The sequence below is a fragment of the Manacus candei genome, unplaced genomic scaffold (genome assembly GCF_025592945.1).
Source record: "Manacus candei isolate 608988 ecotype Guabito, Panama unplaced genomic scaffold, ASM2559294v1 h1tg000005l, whole genome shotgun sequence".
Taxonomy (NCBI): domain Eukaryota; kingdom Metazoa; phylum Chordata; class Aves; order Passeriformes; family Pipridae; genus Manacus; species Manacus candei.
Genome location: NW_026138053.1, coordinates 19,639,678 through 19,659,424, shown reverse-complemented (window position 1 = coordinate 19,659,424; position 19,747 = coordinate 19,639,678). Strand labels below are relative to the sequence as shown.

The 19,747-nt window shown below is 37.4% G+C and overlaps 1 protein-coding gene across 3 annotated transcripts in view; it reads right to left on the bottom strand.

Moving 5' to 3' along the window:
* Window positions 1-19,747, bottom strand: part of DENND1B (DENN domain containing 1B) — a 156,856-nt gene that overhangs the window by 94,841 nt on the left and 42,268 nt on the right. For all 3 annotated transcript variants that reach the window (XM_051804427.1, XM_051804434.1, XM_051804443.1), the window contains exon 4: window positions 4,780-4,829. In XM_051804427.1, the coding sequence (XP_051660387.1) occupies window positions 4,780-4,829 (50 nt within the window). The remainder of the gene's footprint in view (window positions 1-4,779; window positions 4,830-19,747) is intronic.

Here is a 19,747-nt window from a genome sequence, read left to right as displayed (position 1 = left end):
CCCAGAAGCCCCAACCCCTTACAATTCAGAAAAAAAAAGGAACAGGAAGAAAACTGCAGAAGATACAGAAATGGACAAAGCCACCATCAACTAAGACATTTCCCATGAATAGAAAGCATATTTATCTTCTAAATAGGGTTATGTTTTCAGAACAACAAATGCTGGAAGCATTAAAAGAAACCACAGTTACTTAGCAAAGTCTCTCACTGGGAGTATTTAAGTTGCAACAGAAGTCTTCTCTGTTTAGGGGCCCTGATCATCATACCTGGCCAAGGGTCTATGGGAGCACACTGTGGCTCCCTTGGCACTCCCAGGTTTCCTCTCAGACAGGTCCACTTCTGCACACACATGGAAACTCCACAGTGCACACAGTGCACACTGCAGCCTGTCCCTACCAACACTTCTCTCTCACACATATGTTCAATATTATGCACACACTGACCATAATACAGTGAGACAAAAAGATACAAAGAAATCAGTTGTATAGAACTGCTGCCGCATGTTTGAGTTTGTAACCCATCTTGCAAACTGACTGCAATGACTGAAGTGTAAAAGAAATGCTAGTTTATTTATCTTCACCTGTCCAGCTTGAAATACTTTCTTGATTATTTACTTTTCATTCTCAACTATTTACTCTGAAGGCAAAGTTTTCGTGTAAGATATAACTGCCTTTCACGAGATCTGCAAATCCAATGATCTCTACAGCCATTGTTTTGCACTTGTCTCGTTTCTGCACAGACTTTCACCAGAAATAACAGAAACAGCATTAGTCAAGAACAGGAGAGTGACCAGTGATGTCACTCCTGCTATTATTACTCATCGACCCTAACAGATTAGGAGTTAAATAATATTCACATTAATTCCCATACTTGAGTGATATTCTGCTGCTAAAGAGAAATCCTCTACTGCAGCAGCAACATCACTGCTTATGCTCCAAAATCTAATGCTTCCCTGTGATTGGGTGAGTATCGTAGGAAGAGTTAATGAGATATGTATCACTGTCTCCATGCTGATCCTACAGGCAGTTCCCAGAGTGTCTTATCTAAAGATATATATGGGCTACACATTCAGCAGGAGAAATTCATCCTGAAAAGGAAAAGACTGAGGAATGAAAGAAGTGAGGGGAGGTACCTATGGCAGAGAGAAATGGGGGAGATTCGAAGCACAGATAAAAACGAGGGGTCAAGCAGTGACGTAGCACAACTTCGGACTGAATCTGAAATGGTTCCAAAAGGAACAAGAGGAGAAGTCACTTGTTCATTAGTCATCATCCAGCTAAATAACTGAGAGATGGATGCAGAGATCAAAGTGTATGACTCTGCAAAGTTACACCTGAATTTTGGGTTGAGAGTGAAAATAAAGAAGACTATTGGAGAAAGAAAAGGGAAGAAAAACATGCAGAATTTACATAAAGGACTCAAAGAACAAGAGAGAGGACAGAGTGTTTTTCTCTGATGCATTAATATTACTTTAGCAAACACTAAAAGGAAATTAAAATCTCTATGTCCTCAAATGTTAAATCTTCATAGTCCATATAAAAAAACCAAAGGAATTGTGTACCAAAGGGAACTTATTCGTAAATATATATAAGGAAACTGTCAGAATGTTATACAAGTGCATCATTTACTAAACATAAAATAATTTATTCTCAGAAAAAGAAATAGGTTCTTGGAGCAAATGCTCAAGAACTTTATGATGCAATTCATTTCCTAACCTCTTCAGAATAAAATGTAAGCCATAACCAGCAGTAATGACAATATGTGCTTGCTTTCAATAAAAAATTATACATAAAACTCAAAGTTTAAGTCATCGTCAAAGAATTTTTTAACACCATTGTGCCTCTCTTTGTTTGACTTTAAGCTTAAATTTAATGGGAGTTACCTCTAGATTTTTAATCACCATTCACAGTATGTATTTTTAATAATTAGAACAAGTAGTGTACATTTATTTATAACATATGCATAAAAGATAAAGTACATCCAGTGAGAGGATGCAAGCAGCATCAAACAGTGAGAACTAAATCTGGATCTCTGTCTATGATCACTGTAGTACAGTGAATAAAAGAAAATCAAACATACATTCTCATTTTATTCATTTTTCAGTTCATCCGGTAACTAATATAGGTGAGCTGAAAGAAAACAGGTGATGATGATTTTACCACTGTGCTTTAATAGTGCTTTAACGTTCCTATTTCCATAATTTGAAGAATGTTGGTTGCCTACTTTAATGAGTTTTATTTAGCTAGATAACAGAAATAATACTCCATTCCCTACAACTCTACTGTATAGTAGAAATCCAGAGGCAATCTGTGGAACAGAGTCACATTTTTTTGATTTAAGTATCTTGATTGGCAGAATCAGTGGAATCTATCACTTTAGCACTGGTAATTTCTACCTCTTAATAGGCTCAGATATTGCTTGACGTAGTTTATACATGTATAATACACATAATACAGGCTGACAAACTGTGCTCTCTAGAGTTCAATATGCTCAATCAATGAAACACATATTTTCTATTTTGGTTTAATCAAAGCTTTCTGTAGAGAAATTGTCATTGAAATCTGTCTGTAAAATACTTCGGGGTATTAGGTGTATCATCTACCATGATCCTCTGCACGAGACAAAAAAATATATATATATATATTTTCATCAGGCAAGTGAAAAGCACATATATGACTAGAAAAAAAACTAGTCACATCTTAAATGTCCATTGAAAAAAGCCATATGAAAAGGAACTACAGCAGTTTTTCCCAATCCTTTTCTTTATCATTCAAATTTCAAAATAAAAAAAAAATTAAACTGAGAAAGCAGAATGCAACTGGTTTTCTTAAAAAAAAAAAAAATAATGTCCACATTATAGAAAATGCTTGAACTGAGAAGCAAATGGCAAATACACCAAGCAGCCAGTAAGCTGTTCACACAAACGGCTTGCCAGTAAACAGTTCCTGCTTTCCTGAATGAGCTTCCAGCATTTCTGTCCTTTTCTCCACAGTAGCTCTGCCCCTCCCTCCTCCTTGTCTGTGCTCTTTTATACTCTCGTGATCCCGCATTGCCTTTGGTTCTCCCACAAATCCCTACAACTCAGCTCCCAGCTACACAGGAAGCAGCGAGTGCGGCACCTTGTTTTAAAGACACCGCGGAGCCCCTGAGCCGTCAGCGGGCCAGACTGAACACGTCGGCTTTATTCTCCTCATCGGTTTATCTCAGCTCCCAAGAACCTCTCCTCCTTCTGCCCAACCACCAGTTTTTACAAAATTTGTAGAAATTTGGCACCTTTGAGAGCACTGCCTTACTGTCAAGCACGGGGCCAACAGTCAAAAAGCATGTCTGGGGAGGGGGGCACAGAGGGTATTAAAGGACAGGCAACAAACGTCCCATAACTTTTTATTTTCTTTTTTTTCTATTTTCTTTGGTTTTTACTCCTTCAGACACTCAGCTAAAATACATGCTTAGCTATACTATAAATTCATGTATTCCCACAGTTTATTGATTAAGTTCATCCATCTCATACAAGTAGCCAAGTGCCTTCTGAATGGTTCAACAGGAATAGTTAAGGCCAGTTATTTGAAAATAATTATTTGCTGCCACTGATTATCTTCTTGCCACTGGATGGCAGCAACAGAACCTCACCTTTTTCTGTTATCCTCAAATTTTATTTCCATTATTCATCTTCATTACCAATTTTAAACAATTCTGTACATATCTTAAGCACATTAAAGACTTTAATGCTTTAAAGCCAACACTGACAACCATATTAGTTAAGTCATTAAAACAGCTTAAAGGACAGTGAGCTTAACCAGTTCAAACCCCAAACAACTTAATTAAATTCATCTATAAAAGACTGAACCTAGTTTACTTCAAGGAAGTTGTGTTTATAAAGATCTTTATTTTGCCAGTGTGCCTTCCTGCAAAGATTGCTCTCTGTGGAGTAAAAGATGGTGTGTGTAGAGAGGAAAGAACAATCTTCTTGCATCTGAAAAATGCTTCTGGTCTCTGAATCTCCATCTACAACTGATGCCCATGTCCTGAAACTGGTTCAGCCTGCACACTACCTGGATATATCTTTCATTAATCATGCAAATCAAGTTTCTAATTTAATCTTTGCCAATTTGGACAGTACTAGTTTTCCAAACTAAGTGAGTTCAACCTACTAAATTAATTACCATTAATCATTTTCACAAGCCCGAATAAATATTTTCATTAATAAAAACATTTAATATGAACAATTTAAATGACTGGCAGCATTACATGGAATTACAGACTATAACTGATACCAGAAAGGTAAGGACTAATTAATTATAAATAACGGTCTTGATTCTTCTCTGAGAAAAATCAATTGCATATTCAGCTACTTCCATGCAATTAAAGTCTCAATTTCTTTGAACTCAAAGCAACATGTTTGCAGTACTGCTCAGTGAGTTTTCATATCCTGGTGCACTGTAACATTTTTATGAAGCCTGCCGCTTGAAGGAAACTATGTTATATCCTTAGACTAACACAGATGGTGTTTACAATTAAAATGGACAAAACTGGGAGTCAGAATGTAGCTCTAACTTTACAGAGATATCCCCAAAATTCTGTAAAGGTTGCATTTTGCTGTGATAGCTTCCTACTGGTGACTTCATACTTACTTGAACAACAAAGGGCATGTTTTCTCATCTGCAGGTGCAAGCTTTGGGAGTACATTACATTTTCCTTTTCTTTATATCCTTGCTTGTAATTACGTTAAATGTAATTTTCTATTGAAAATTTTTAAATAAATGATAACTGTAGCACATACCTTTCAATGTCAAAAGGAAAGCAGAACTTTGGAACGCTGTTCAGCACTTCCTGAAAATGTAAGTAAAAGAAATAAAGTTACGGGTTTTTGAAAAGGCTTTTCAAAGGTTTGCTTTTTAAAAATGACCAAAAATATTCATAACAAATAATAAATTCAAGGAATATACGATTGCAAAAATACAGCACACGTTCCTGGACTGAAATAATTGATTATTAAAAAGGAATTAAGTTTGTGCTTTGGCAGATTGCAAAGACAATGCCACAGAAGCCCCAGGAGGGAAAGGCCTGGCCTGAAGGGTATTAACACCCTTCACATCCCCGCTGGGATTCCCTTCAACAAGGCCATATGGATTTTACAAGAAGCACCACACCATATGGGTAAGCCACGTCTGCTGCTACTTGTACCACAGACTAGCCACAGGGACTTCTGACAGATCCTGGCTCAAAAATACAAATGTTGTTTCAATTAAAATGCAGGCAGAGAAAAGGGAATGAAGTTGGCAGCAGAATGAATTACAGAGAGGTATAACAACTCTATACATGTTCCATAGTCAAACGCTGAAAATGATGGAAATCGTCTGCTGGTCCAAAGTAGAAATTTATATGATTAACCCTTTGGGTTTCACAAGCAAGCCTTCCTATTAATAAAGGGGGGGGCGGAGGGGGAGCAAAATCCACCAGATTTACATTCGTACCATAGCCTAAAAGGATGATGTCACTCTTTCTTGCACAATTTTATTTCAGAAGCTGTTTAGTGGCACATAAAATGTGTTAATTAAAATATAAAAATGCTCTCAAACTAGTCAACATTTTTCTTCCCTTTTTATTTTTTTTTAAAGTGAATTACCAGATCAGTTAGCAGCAAATACCCCCAAAATTCTTTTATAAGATCCTAGAAAAACAGGTTTTATTTCCTTGCTCCCAACTGGGAAAACAAACCCCCTGTGAAGCGCTTCAGCTAAGAAGAGGCAGAACAGCAGACATCAATGCAGTCGGTCAAAGCTACAGAATTCCCTTTTTGTAGCAGACCAACAGACATGTATTTCTGGATACAGAAAAATGCATATTGATTACAAATTTCCAGAGCTGCATGTAAGTGTTTAAGAAGCTGATCTAAGATGTTAGCACTCTCTAGCCTGAACACTGTTTACTGCATGTTGAACTCCTATTAGGGGAAATTATGTATTTAAATTCCTACACACTACAACTACTATTTACTTTAAACATTTGCCTGGCTCAGTGGATAGCGTAAAACATAAAGACCCCGTCCAAGTTTATCAGCAAGGGATGAATAGTTCAGGAAAAAGATGACTGCCTACAATATGCATGTGCTAGTTACAATATTTCAAAGGTGTATGATGTGCCCACTCTTTAAAATTTCAAAGGTATATCATGTGGCACAAAATGAAAAAGTCAACATTTTTATAATTTCCCAGTCATACAAGAGACTTCAAGAAATCTTTAGAACTTTTACTTTGTCAGCAAAGATAAAGGATATGAAAGCCACAGTTGTGTTTGGGAAAGGTTATTAACTCCTGAACAACAACAGTACATATAATACTCTCCAAAAAGAACTGCTCAAGCACCATCCTGCCTGCTGTGAGTGCCCACTGCAGAAGGGTAAGGAGCAAAACACAAACAGGGCAGGTAAACATTTGAATTTCTGCAGTCAGGAACAAGCACACAGGATTCTAGTCATAGCAATAATAAACTCTAAAGACAGAAAACAAACAGAACAGGCTAATCAAAACTTTTAACTCAGGAATTTCCTAAACATTTCCAAATAGTCTCTCTCTTCAGGCTTATAAGGTTTGTTTTTTCCTGTTCCAGAGAAATGGAGTATGTAATTTTTTTTCTAAATCTGCACCTATTCTCACACTATAGGAAATTACGTTCTCCTCACTACCAAGGATTTTAATTGCTGCCTGGTAAGCTTAGCACTGACTCAGAATTGGGTATGGAAATGTATTCATTTATGTTCCCCATTGTACTCTCTCAGAATAAATTATCACACAAGAAGAAGAAAACAAAAACAAAAAAACCAAAGGTATTAGCTCAATATTTTGACTAAACAACCTGAAAATTATGGGTATGTTTTGCAGCGTTCCCCAGGCCGGCGCTCCCCCAGCGCAGCCCGTCCCTCCCCTGCCAGCACACGTGCACTCAACTTCTGCAGAGCAGCCTCAGCTCGCTTCCCAACTGGCAGGAGCATCCCTCGGGGGACAAGTCTTTAAACCTCCGCACTCTTTAAAATTCAACCAGCCAGCAGGTCTATAGACTGGTGTATAAACAGTATAGACAAAAAAAAAAAAAATCCTCTCTCGGCTTATGTCAGTGACAAAGCAGCTCAGCAGTTGACTGCTTCTCCCCTGACAGCGTAAGCTGGGTTTACACAGATCAATAGATGGAAGTCCTACCTAGCTTCCAGGGCTCAGTTTTCTTCCTTAATTACAGGTGCTATTCAGATTTTTAAAATGGAAGAAAACAAGATGCCCTCAAGATGCTGCTAGACAAATTTAAAATGCAAATGATAAATATTCACATACACAGTCACTATTTGTGTACAATTACAGTTGATACTTGCAGTAACCTCTCTATTGAATAAAATTTGAGCTCTGTCTCCTAATGGGTCATCATTTTCAGGGTTCCATAACTCAGTCAGGACTTCCTCCTGAGTCAACATACACACTCTCAGAAAAAGAACAATATCTTTATTGTCTTTTATATTCATAACTTCATAAAAATATTTGCTTATTTCTGAAGACAGAAGGTTGAACGAGTCTTCAGAAAGCAAAATATCTGGATTCACATGTCCCATGATTATTTCCTCCTTTGGTTCACACAGTATTAGTGTTTTTAGAAATGTTCACTGTGTCACAAAGAAATTGTGTACAAGGGGAAAATTATAATGATGTAAAAAAACAAAACCACAAGGAAAGGATTGTCTATTTGCTTTCAAACACCAAAGAAGCATCTACAATGGTATACACAATTGAGTTTAATTGCTAAGTTAAAGGATAACTATTTCATTCCTTATACAAATAAAATCATAAAATTAATATCACGTGAACTACAGCATGCTGTTTTCCCCACAAAAAGCTTAAACAAAAATGGAAATTATATTTACAAAAATCTTTCCTTTATGCCTATATCACAGCAGAAGAAACTTGCATTCCCACAGGCTCATGGTGCACTGGTTTTATTAATTCACTTTCATCAGCTGCACTGTACAACTTCAGCCTGACCTGGTCATGCTCACTGGCTCTACATTGAGATGAAATTACAGATGGCTAAAAGGTAAGAACTATTTAGCTTTCCTTGCTTATTTTGATACCCATGCAGCTAATTCTGTGTATCATTGTTTTATAAAGCAATGCAAACAGTGGTAGAAGATGCTTCTGAATTCATACATGCCAGCTTTCTGGAAAAAAAGGTCCTGGTAACTCACAATCTTGCCCTTAAATGAAACTACTGGTTAGTCATTTTGGTTAGATTCCAGATATACACCATATTCCTTATTAACTAGAAAAGATAGATTTTTTTTTTTCTTAGAATATCACAGTCAATTGATACAAGCATAAGAAACCTTCATGGTTCTTCAGTCTCCATTGTAGAGCACAGTCATTTAGGAGGATACTTTCTTCCTTCTCCACTTGAACAAGACATAACATGATCTCACTCCAGCTGGAAGAAGGTACAGCTTCTATGGGAGAGCTTCTATGTGAAAATTGCACCAGATTTGCTATATATTACAGAATGAGCATACTAATGTATCTCTACGCAGGTATGAGTGGGTTTTTTTCATTTTAACTTATGCATTTCAACCAGTTTCCTTTTTCTGTGTAGATTAGGGCTGATAACTTGATGAGTTGACAGAAATAAGGTTCATCACTTAGTATTATACTACTGAAATATTTAAGTATTGAAGCTTAATCTGATTAGTTTCTGAGGTTAAAAGGATGAGGCAACTGTTCACCCCCAGCATTTTTTTCTTACTATAACATATTCTGTAGTTCACAAGGGGGAGGGAAAAGAACCTGATTTTTTGCAAGGGCATCCATGTGAAAGGATGGAAAAATCTTCCCTTACAGGAATATTTTAAGACATCCAGAATGCTGAATCACTTTTTAAAACACTAGATAAACTGCTGTTTATTAAGAGAGTCCTGATATATTCCAACTATTTCTGTGTTTATTTGCAGCATAAGACTGCTTCTCAAGCAAGAAGGTGGGTTCTCCCCCAGGTTCATTCTACTTATGGAAAGAGCATAGAATATAGAATGACAGAATATCCTGAGTTGGCAGAGACCCACAAGGATCATAGAAGTCCAACTCCTGGCCCTGCAAGGATGGCATCTCCGGAGAAGGAAGGGGACAGCCTTACACTGAGACCCACTCAGACTGTGTCCATTCCACAGACATGTCAGGATACCCTGGGAAGAAACAGCCTAAGTAAAACAGTAACCAAGATAATCTGAATTCTCCAATTACAGATCCCAGACCAGGTTACCAAAATCATTCATATAAACTAGTGCTCAAATATCTATCTATTCTTATCTTTTCATTTGGTTTTGAGGCAGAAATCAGTCAAAGAAATATCAATTATAGGAGCACAAATAATCACCCACTTGGTCTATCCTCACTTCTTCAAAAATTTTCTTTCTCAGTAACAATATTTTTCCCCTTTCCACTGAAAGGGGAAAATCTTTTTTTTTTGTCAGTCTTTCACCTTTGTCATATCTTCTTTATTAACCAGTGTCCTTTTTTTAAAACCTTGTTGGCAAACGTTACTTTCTATTCTATTTTAGCATTTCATATAATTTCTTCAAAACTCTTATTTTCTTCCTTCTAGAACTTCCTCTTCCTGCTAACCTCTCATTTAAATGCCTTCTCTTGAAGCACTTGATTGCAGGCCTCTCTTTTGGTTCTTCTTACCAGTTCTCCCTACTCAAATCTCCATCTCCAACTCCAGTGTCCTCTCTTCTTCACTCTTAACTCGCCTTGCTCTCTGATCTTCCTCAAAGGGGACTCTCTTTGCCCATCATTTTCTTACCATCATTTTCAGTCACCCAGTGCCAGTCCAAACATACAAACAAGAAATCTACTTGAGATTTAAGACTGTCACGACTGTCATGGTATTTCTGATTCAAGCCAGTGACTTCAGTGGGAATATTTAAACGCGTAGAATTAAGAACAGATTTAGGTTCATTCTTAAATCAAAGCCAGGCTGCTTAGCATCTTGCAGAGTTAAGCCCTTCATCATTGTGGCTCAATAAAGGTAAAGTTCTAATGCTGTCACATAAAACAGCTGATGAAAAGGTAAGCTCTGTCCTTGCCACTGACTTTTCCTTTTCCCTCCTCTGAAGCCATGCACGACCACAGCAGTATGAAGCCTGCAAGAGTAGTTATATTTCAAAGACTTAACTCTTACCTCTGCTAAAAAACTCATCAGAAGATTGTTGCTACAATAAAGAAAGGTCCAAATGGTTTGAATAATAAGAAATTTTAATCTTAGATTACATTCAAGTAAATGCAAAGGGTCTAAAGCATGGAAGTCATTATCAGGCCTCCAAAACTATTTTTAACTTCTACAGGTCTCTTTCTATAGTGGATTGTTCACTGATATCTAGTAGTTCTGAAGGAGAAGAAAAAAATATCTATCCTATCAGCTGCCTTCTGACCACCTAAAGCAATGAAAAATATGGAAATTTAATGTAAATGGTTTAGGGTGGAGATGCAAAGCTCTTTTAAGAAGCAAATAAATAAATTTAAAAGGTACCTTAAGGTTACAGAACTTCATCACTGCAAGAATGAACCACTGAATTTCATAGCTTTTCTTACTTCTTTTTTTAGATTTTTTTTTCAAAAGTTAGAAATCTCCAGTTTTAAATATTTTAGCTAATATTTGCTAAATAAAGTGTAAGGACAATATAGAATTTCCATGTGTTCAAAGCTACTCGTGAAGAAGAGGCTGAAAAGCAGAGGTGTACAACTATATGATCTTAACAAGGTCTCTGCAACACAAGCAACACCTTTCTCCAACCTTTATAAACCATTCGAAACAAAAAACTTTTCCACACTAATCAGTGACTTCCACTTTGTCCTCTGGAAAGAAACACAAGCAGTAAATTAACTTTCTGTGTTTTTGCCTTTGGATATTTCAGATTTTCCTCTAGATCTAAAAGACGAATTATGAACAATTCTCTGAAACCGTTTCAGAGAAAATTAATATTTAATAGCAATTACTAATTGGCTTTCTAGCCATATTGATAGAGTAGTCCCACGAAAATCCTGTGCACATCACACCATTTCATTTGCAGCATGATGCCACAGGATGGGTGTAACACTACTGTGTGACACAGGAGTTTCAGTGCTGTGTGGGTGGCAAAACACAGACCCACAGATGTGCCCTCTAAGCTCTACCTGTTGCAATACTTCTACTCCTAGAAGATAAAAAAGAATATTTGTGCAATTACAGCTCCCTAAAAATAGATCTGCTCTATTCAGCTAATGATTCTCAGAGTCAGTTGCGGATAGCGCTGTGTTTTCTGACACATATTTCTATTCTAATACAGCTGACACATAACAGTTCATAACACCACTGACAAACATGCAAAGGGGAAGGAGATTCTGGACCATGTAGCAGAAGTTGTCACTAATGGATTCAAGTAAGATTAAAATTCCACTAAACTGAGCTAGGTGTACATTTCTACAATCGTAGATTGTTTTGACCCACAGAACACAAAATTCTACTCCACCACTGAGAACAATTTTTGAACTTCATTTAGTTGGCTCACATGTAAATTACAACTGGCAAGGCCCTACAGCCCAATGACTGACATTCAGAAGAATCAGGTTGCTCGTAATGCTTAAGCACCAAACCTTTTTGACGACTTGCTCTCTAAAAGGTGCTTTCATCTTTCTGAAGCTTATTCAGAAAAATATCTGTTGTCTAAAATGAATGAGGAGCTGAATACCTGCAAATGAGGATGAGATCGCTTACAGAATTTCAATTAGATTTAATTTCTCTTGTTTCTGCTCCCTATCTCCTCCACTCAGTTACATGCCTCGGGGAAGGATGCCAGACAGGCAGTTGAAGATTCTGGTAGCTTAGTCTCGCTGCTTTGTGCTCTACACAGCAACAAGAGCACAGTTAAGGGCACAGACAGATGAGGTAGCAGGACAGAAAGATTCTAGACAACATGGTAACAGGATGATCTTGAGATCTTAGAGAAGCAAAATCCCATAAACAAGTAGCTACTGTAGAGGGGCAGTGGAGATCTGACAATCAGCTGTCCCTGTTACTGACCTTAGAAACAACTGTTGCGACATCACTTAGAACCAACAGTATGCTACAGACAGACAAAAATAAACGGAAAAATAAATAAATAAATAAAATCACTAAAGACCAGAACTGTGACATGACCAGGGTGTGGTACACTTTGACTGGAGACATGCTACAGAATGCTCTTGCCCTGTACAGCAGGCTAAGGCTGGTGTCCCACGCAGTACACATGAGATTTTACTGCTTTTAGAGCATCTTTCAAAGGTACTTTGCAAGAAGAAAACATAACCCTGAGTACTTTAAAAGGCATGGTTAATCTCAGTATCCTGCAAGACTGAGAAATAAGACTTCCTATACAATCACAGAGCAAGTTTTAAAATTCAGAGATTTTACTAAGTTATAAAATGTTGGGATCTCTGTCTAATTGTTCCTGAATCTCATCATACAACCAGATAAAAATAAAGCCTATTTCAGACACAGTTGTATCCAGCATAGCATACATGGAAACAAAGTTCACCATAAAATAACAAGCTCAGTTACAAAGAACAGAATAGTTAAAACAGTATGAAGTTCAACATAGGTAAATTTCCCTGCTTAAGGAAAAAATCCTTCAACTTTCCCGGAACTCATAATAAAAACACAAAAATTGACAATGGTCTTCTTCCCAGAGAAAGTTCTCATTGGAATAAGGGTAGATTGAAATGTTACCATCTACTCATTTACTGGCAAGACAAACAAAACCAAGATAAATAACACTTCACCACACAGCTCTGGCACATATGAAATCTTTGTATTCCATGCAGGAATAAATAGTTTTCTCTTTACTTCCCTGACTCATGTCAAGGAGACCATTACTCCCTAGGCAATATCAGAAAGTTGGGAAAAACAGGAAATATACTCTTCCACTCCACATTTTGTACCAAAAAAAAAAAAAAAAAGGCACCAGTGTATGACACTCCATTTTCTATCACCATACAGTAGGGGAAAAATGGTTTTCTATTAATAAATACTTTCAATGACAGCATTTCTAACATTATCTGGAAATTCAACAGTGAAGTTGCCTTAACTAGAGTTAAGGTAGACATGACTTTTAAAGTCCAAATATGTAAGTCTCTGAAGGTCAGGTTAAAATCCATATGTCATCCTGCATACCTAAGGGAGCAGCAATATTTGTTTCACTCAAGACTTTTCAGATTTCCCACTGTTTACAACAGCAGTTAAGATGTATCTTTTGTACCAACGCTGAGAACCTCCTGCACATCCTGTTCAGATGTTCTCCAGTGGTGAAAAAACAACCACCATAAAATAATGCTCAAATTAAAACTGGTTCATATTTATATCTGTGAGATTTTTCATTCCACTTTGGAATATTCTGATAGCAAGGGACAGAAATGAGCCTATTTGTAACATACCCAACTCTACCCATTGAATATATTGCTTTAAAGTGAAGTTTTTAGTCTCAGAAATGTCTACAAAACAGTAACAAAGAATATCATGAGCAGAGTGTAGTTGACACTTAGGTCAAAAGGCTCCTATTTGCAAGATTTTCTTTTCAGTCACCAAGAAATTATTTTCATAAAAGGAAAATCAACTGTAAAAGAACACTACAAATAATGAATACCCGCATTTCCATGAAAATGAAATATACTGAAAAATATCATAACATTTCAAGCATGACAAACTCTACTCCTGATGCCACTTGATACATCTCAGATTCATTTCAACTCCAAGCATATTTTGTTCCAAATATATTCAAAGTATTTTTTTCCTCCGTAAGTTCTGCATTAGTTACTTAAAAGACAAGTCTTGAAATGAAGTGTCTGTAACTAAGCAGGATGTCACTTCTTGCCTACAAAGCTTCTACTGAACAACTGGCCTGCCCAGTATACACCCAGTACTGGTGCACTCAGAGAGGTCAGCACCAGCTCTGCAGATGGCTTGTATGCAAGAATTGCCCTGCTCAGACTGGAGAATGAAACTGTCTTGTAACACCAGGGGATGCTCTTCCAGAATCAGAACTGACTCTTCCACAAAGTGATGGTACAGCAGATGCCATGACAAAATGCTGATTTCACTGGCAATTCAGAAACTCAGTAGTAGTTAAAAAATGAAGTAACACATAAGTTAAAGAACAGAAAGTGTCTGTAGTAGAGAGTGATTTATGTAGATAAATAAGGAGAGACAGTCCAAAAGCTAAACCCTCACCTCGGCTCATCCACCCCCAGATGTGCAGCCCTATGAGACAGCTGTCAGCTCCCATGGCTGTGCCAGCAGCAGGGGACATTCGGGAACCCCATGATGTTGTAAACAGTAGCGAAACCAACTGGGGGCGGGGCTGAGTTTCTTGGATTAGAAGAATCTACAGATGAAAGTAAAGGAATCGAGAAAGGAAATTAGCTCCTAAGGGACCTCCTAGGATTATAATTTCTTAAATAAAATCTTATTTGTGATATTTTTATAAAGGAAATAGTTATTTCTTGTTTTAAGTTCAGCACAGGTCAAATTCTAAGCTTCAATGTAGCTCAACAAGAATAACTTGCAGTAATAGTTTCTCGGTGCTAAATTCAGATATTATCAACCATGTTGAAAAACGGAAGGAAGATGAAACAACTCCAAGGCCAAAGAGGGAAAGGGAACAAGCAAAGAAGCCTAAATTTAAAGTGCTAACATACCTCTTGTGTATGTTATCCAATACATGCATACATATAGCATACATATAAATTGGGTTACCCAATGCAGACAGATGACTATCACAAAAATAAAATGCAGTGGACATACAGTTGGGTTTATTTTTCCCAAAAAGATACACAATGTACATTCACTTCACCTACGGCTGAGCCTGTCCAGACCTCCCAGCTCCCTGCTTGAAGCTTCTGATGGCTTCATTGCTAGAGATTACTCTGCAACAATTTCTGGCTGCTGTTTCTGCATGTGAGCATCAGTCAGCCACTTCAGCACTAAGTCAATCAGCTTAGATTCAACCTCAGATAGACCATATGCCAACTCTGAACAGCTAAGAGGAGAGGGGGGCAGGTTCCACCAGCAAGCCAGGCAATACAAGTCACAAGCAGCTACAAGCCAAGGTTTTCAGCTGCTTCGCTATGATCCAAAAAAAATTAAACTACCCATGCTCAGGGAAGACACTCATAAACCCAACCCAGGTATTCACAACAAAATGAAAAATTAATAAAAATCCCTCTTCCCAGCTTTAGTCTAAAATTCAAGAATCAGTGCTCTGAGTCTTCACTGGTCCAGTGTGTTTTCTCTAATAGTGGTCATTAGTGCCTACTGAAGGATAAAGGACAGAGATAAGCATGCACTGTAACCCCAGAGACAGGTTATTTCTCTTATCTGGATTTTTTATTACTGATTGTACATTTATTAATGATTGCAGACAGAAACCGACACACAAAACCCAGGAACTCAACACCTTTGCTTAGGGAAGAAGCAAATACAGTCTACCAACCAAGTAATCCACAATGCTTTGAAAACTTATACAGAAGTAATTAGTACCAGAAATAGCTATATTCTGATGGATTAATGTATTTCCCTTTCTGATCACCTGCCTGGAAGTTCTCCACCTTCACTTATTCCTGGTCCAAGATCCCCAACCAAGCAGTCTGGATCCCTCCAGTTGCAGCCCACCTTTGCCTTGCTCTTGCTGCTCCCAAAGTCCTCTGCTGCTTCTGTTCCTGATCTCAGTCCCATCAAGTCTTACTCTTTGCCTGGTTCCTTGATTTCATCTTACTTGGTTTATACCATTTGATCCTAGACCATTTCCTAACACAAGCAATATGCAGACAAAATATAAGCAAATTATTTGAAGTGACATTTCAAATACCTGTAGCAGTAACAGTGAACCAATGTACCTCAAATGCTCTCCCAGTTCTACAGAAAACTATCACCAAGAAAGGCAGAAGAAGATCCAAGAACCAAACCCAGAGTTCAGGGATACTACAACCAGTACTTAACATAAAAAGAAGCTGCACTAATTAGGATATTCATCAAAATGCAGCAGTAAGCTTGAGACACAAAAGCAACACTGAAAGTAAAACAGAGGCAACAAATCGAAGACTCAAGTGGATGGAGGGTGCTTAGCAAGCAGATGAGGAAGTCTAAGGTATCACAGAATAAGAAATTAGGTGACATTAGACTGGAATATTCTGAGGGCAGTTGAGGTCAGTCAACAACGACATCACACATGACAATTTGGCAGTCTTTCTGGAAGACGTTCCAAATGATTGTCATCACTATTTCAGCCATCAGTTAATTTTTTCTTCTTTGGTTTGGCACATTACTGAAGTCTGGAATCTGATTTGGCTTTGAAATGAGCCAAATCAGTAACAGTTATTTTCGACAGGCTGATACAGAATATCTGAAGGACAGTCAAATATTAATACTGTACTTATTTGAGCAAACAGAGAAGAGACTATTTCTACAAAATGCAGTCCCCCAATATCACAGCTGTATGATTTAAAAAAATGGCTAACATATGCATACAGTCTATTAAAATGCACATAATTTATCTGACTCAAAATGAAAACATATCTAACACGTAATTCCATTCATCTGGCCCTTTTTCACCCAGCCTTAAGATATACAAATGCGTGCCTTTTCACCAGAACACAGCAGCTGGGAATGAAAAGAAAAGCATTCAAATGATCATTTTCACATCATATTCCATCGCCTTTTCACCAGCTTCTCCCCAGTCTTTCTTTGAGTCCCATTCTGCTACAAGAGAGCTGCTTTTTAGATCAATTCATATTTCCATAATCCACACTGCTGTTTCTCCCTCTCCTCCCCAGGGTGGACTAACCCCTGCATCCAGAACTATGGCTTACAACTGTCATTAAGACCTGTAACAATAACAAGATAACAAAAGAGCTGGTAGAGATGAGGCTAGCCAGTACCATATGCTGATCAAGTTCAACATTTTTAACTTAAAAGCTCTATAAAACAAAACTCCCACAATTCTGAGAACAAGCATACTTCATGTTGCCACCTGTCCTCAAAATTTCAAGAAAGTTCCAAGTTTTCAGTATTGGGCTTTTATAATTTTAAAAATAAACATCTCAAAGATTTATTCTGTCTCTGTTAGGATGAATTAAAAGAAAAATATTGAGAATATTATTTACATCGTGAGTGATGTAAGGGTCTCAGTGATTCTGGGTGTTCCCAGCATGCCTACATGGGCAGTTGTTTCACAGAATATTTATCAGGACAGGACAGATCTTTTCTGTTCCCACAGTGCAGTTAGTAACTATAAATACACCTCTGACTGTTTTTCTGTTGATCATCTATCAGCTGTGATTTGCATAGACAAAAAGCATTGCTGCCTTACACACACACACAGTATTTTTCAATAAAAACACAGTCTTTCAAACACAAAGCGTCAGAAAATTACAGTGTCAGAAAACTAACTTAACCAGATAAAGCTCATATGGAGTGCACCAAGCTGCCATCATTCTCTGCTGGGTTAATTGCTTTCCTTAAAGTTACACAGAAATTCAAGTTTCAAAATATCCCTAAACAAAATAATAATGTGTAACATTTAGACAAAAATACTATTGAAATCAGTCATCTCATTAGACTGACTCCTCCTTTCTCATACCAATGTACCCAAATATTAATAGTACTTCTAAATACACAAGCAACAAAATCCCACTCCCCTTTTTAAGATATACTGATTAAAAAAAAAAAAAAAAAAAACCAAAACACCAAAGCAAGCACCTATCTAGTTAGCATAAACATATGAAACATGCATTTAATGCCTCATCAGAATACAAGAACAAAGCCAACACATGTAGAAAGCCGGTGAGATGCATCCCCTAACAGCATGCCTGCAGCCTTGAAGGGAGTGTAAACAGTCTCCTACCTCCTGGGCTCCTGCTGTTCCCTTAGGAGAGGACAGAGGAACACAAAGTCTCACTATTGTCTTCCACACATCGTTTTGACCCAGACAACAGATTTTATCTTGCTTCTTGAGAATATTTAATAAACAAACAAAACAACCTGGTGCTATTATTCAAATATTTTAAAAAAGAATATTATCTCTTCCACTGTGACCTCATTCATGTAATTGCTGCCACGATCTATGCAATTAAATATTCCATCTTGAAGGAAACTGAATGCTTTGTCTCCAATCAGATGCTTATTTAAGCCAGGCTAAACTTTCAGTAGATAATACATACATTGAAAGTAAAGTGTGCAATTAGTGCTTTGCTGGGGGAAGACTGACATATGAGCACTTCAGAGGATTTTTCCTTTAAAATGATTTCACACACATCCATGTATATCTATATTTTTTATATACAAATTTTTATATACAAATATTTATATACAAATATTTTCACAAAAATCAAGTAGATTTCCACATATAGTATCAGACTTCAGTAGCTGGGTCACTACAGCTCAATGGTGACTTCTGCATAATGTGATACATTAAAAATAGAAAGCAGATGTTACATAAAATACGAAATAATAACATAAAGGGTGTTACAGCAACATCATAGAAGACAGCAGAGATTCCTCACATGAGATGCCATCTGCAGGGTTTGGGAAAAGCCTGACATGAAAAAGCAGATTCAGATTGCTTCTCTTAGAAAGGAGAAAGTGAGAGAAGCTAGGATGAAATCTGCAACACAACTAACAATCTAATGTAGCCTCAATTCTTTCTTAACCCACATCTTCAGTGAACAACCCCTTGTCACACGTCGTATTACGCTAAAGTGGCTTCTGGTAAAACCGTTTCCTGCCGTTTTAACTACTTGTATCATCTTCCTGGTGAGATGTTTTTCACCAGCAGAGAAGTGGAAGGCTAAAGAAAGAAATTTTTAAGCAATTAGAAGGGTAAAGAATGAGAGTTAGTCAATGGATACCATATACTCTGGGACTACCAGAAAAGAAGTCACTTTGGACCCGTGAGTGGTGAGATTGAAAAGCTACTGAATTCTTACACAGCTAAAAATAACATCCAATATAGCTGTAATTACTAAATTCATAAAAAATGTTAGACTTCACATGCTTCAAAGGTTAAGACAACACAGAAAGCAGCACTGCCTCTTGCACAGCCACTAACTCCTGCTGTTTCTATCGGCACCGTGCCCTCCTTCTTCCTTGTGCCAACACTACTCTTATCCCAGGAATGTTTCAACCCAATGAGGTTACTGGGAGTGCCAGTGTTTTTATTTGCAGAACAGCTACTAATAGAGCCACACTGGAGGCACCTGGACACATCTGACATCAATAAGGCTTTGCTACTGACTCCACTGCCATGAGGAGACAAGCCAGCATCAGCAGATCACAGTTCTGCCAGGCAACATTAATTTCTGCAGAAATACATATTTTCTTTGTCAACGGTAATGAAGTATTTCAGTTTGGAAGCCAAGGTGTTGTTTTCATCTGGGCTGCTTTTCTAAAACCCTTAAAAAATACTTTCTTCTTAAAAACAACTAGATTTTTTTTCCAGGTATCATAGCATTAATATTTTCTCTGTACAGACTTCTGTTTGAAAATGAGCTTGCAAGGCTGAAATTAAACTCTAGTTCTACCAGTCTGAATAAACAAAATAGGAATTTCAAGATTAAAAACCACACATCTTTTATCATGAGAATTTTGTTAAGCACAAGGGATTTCTGAACATACTGCAAGACAGGGCCTCTGGGCATATAAATTCAAAATACATT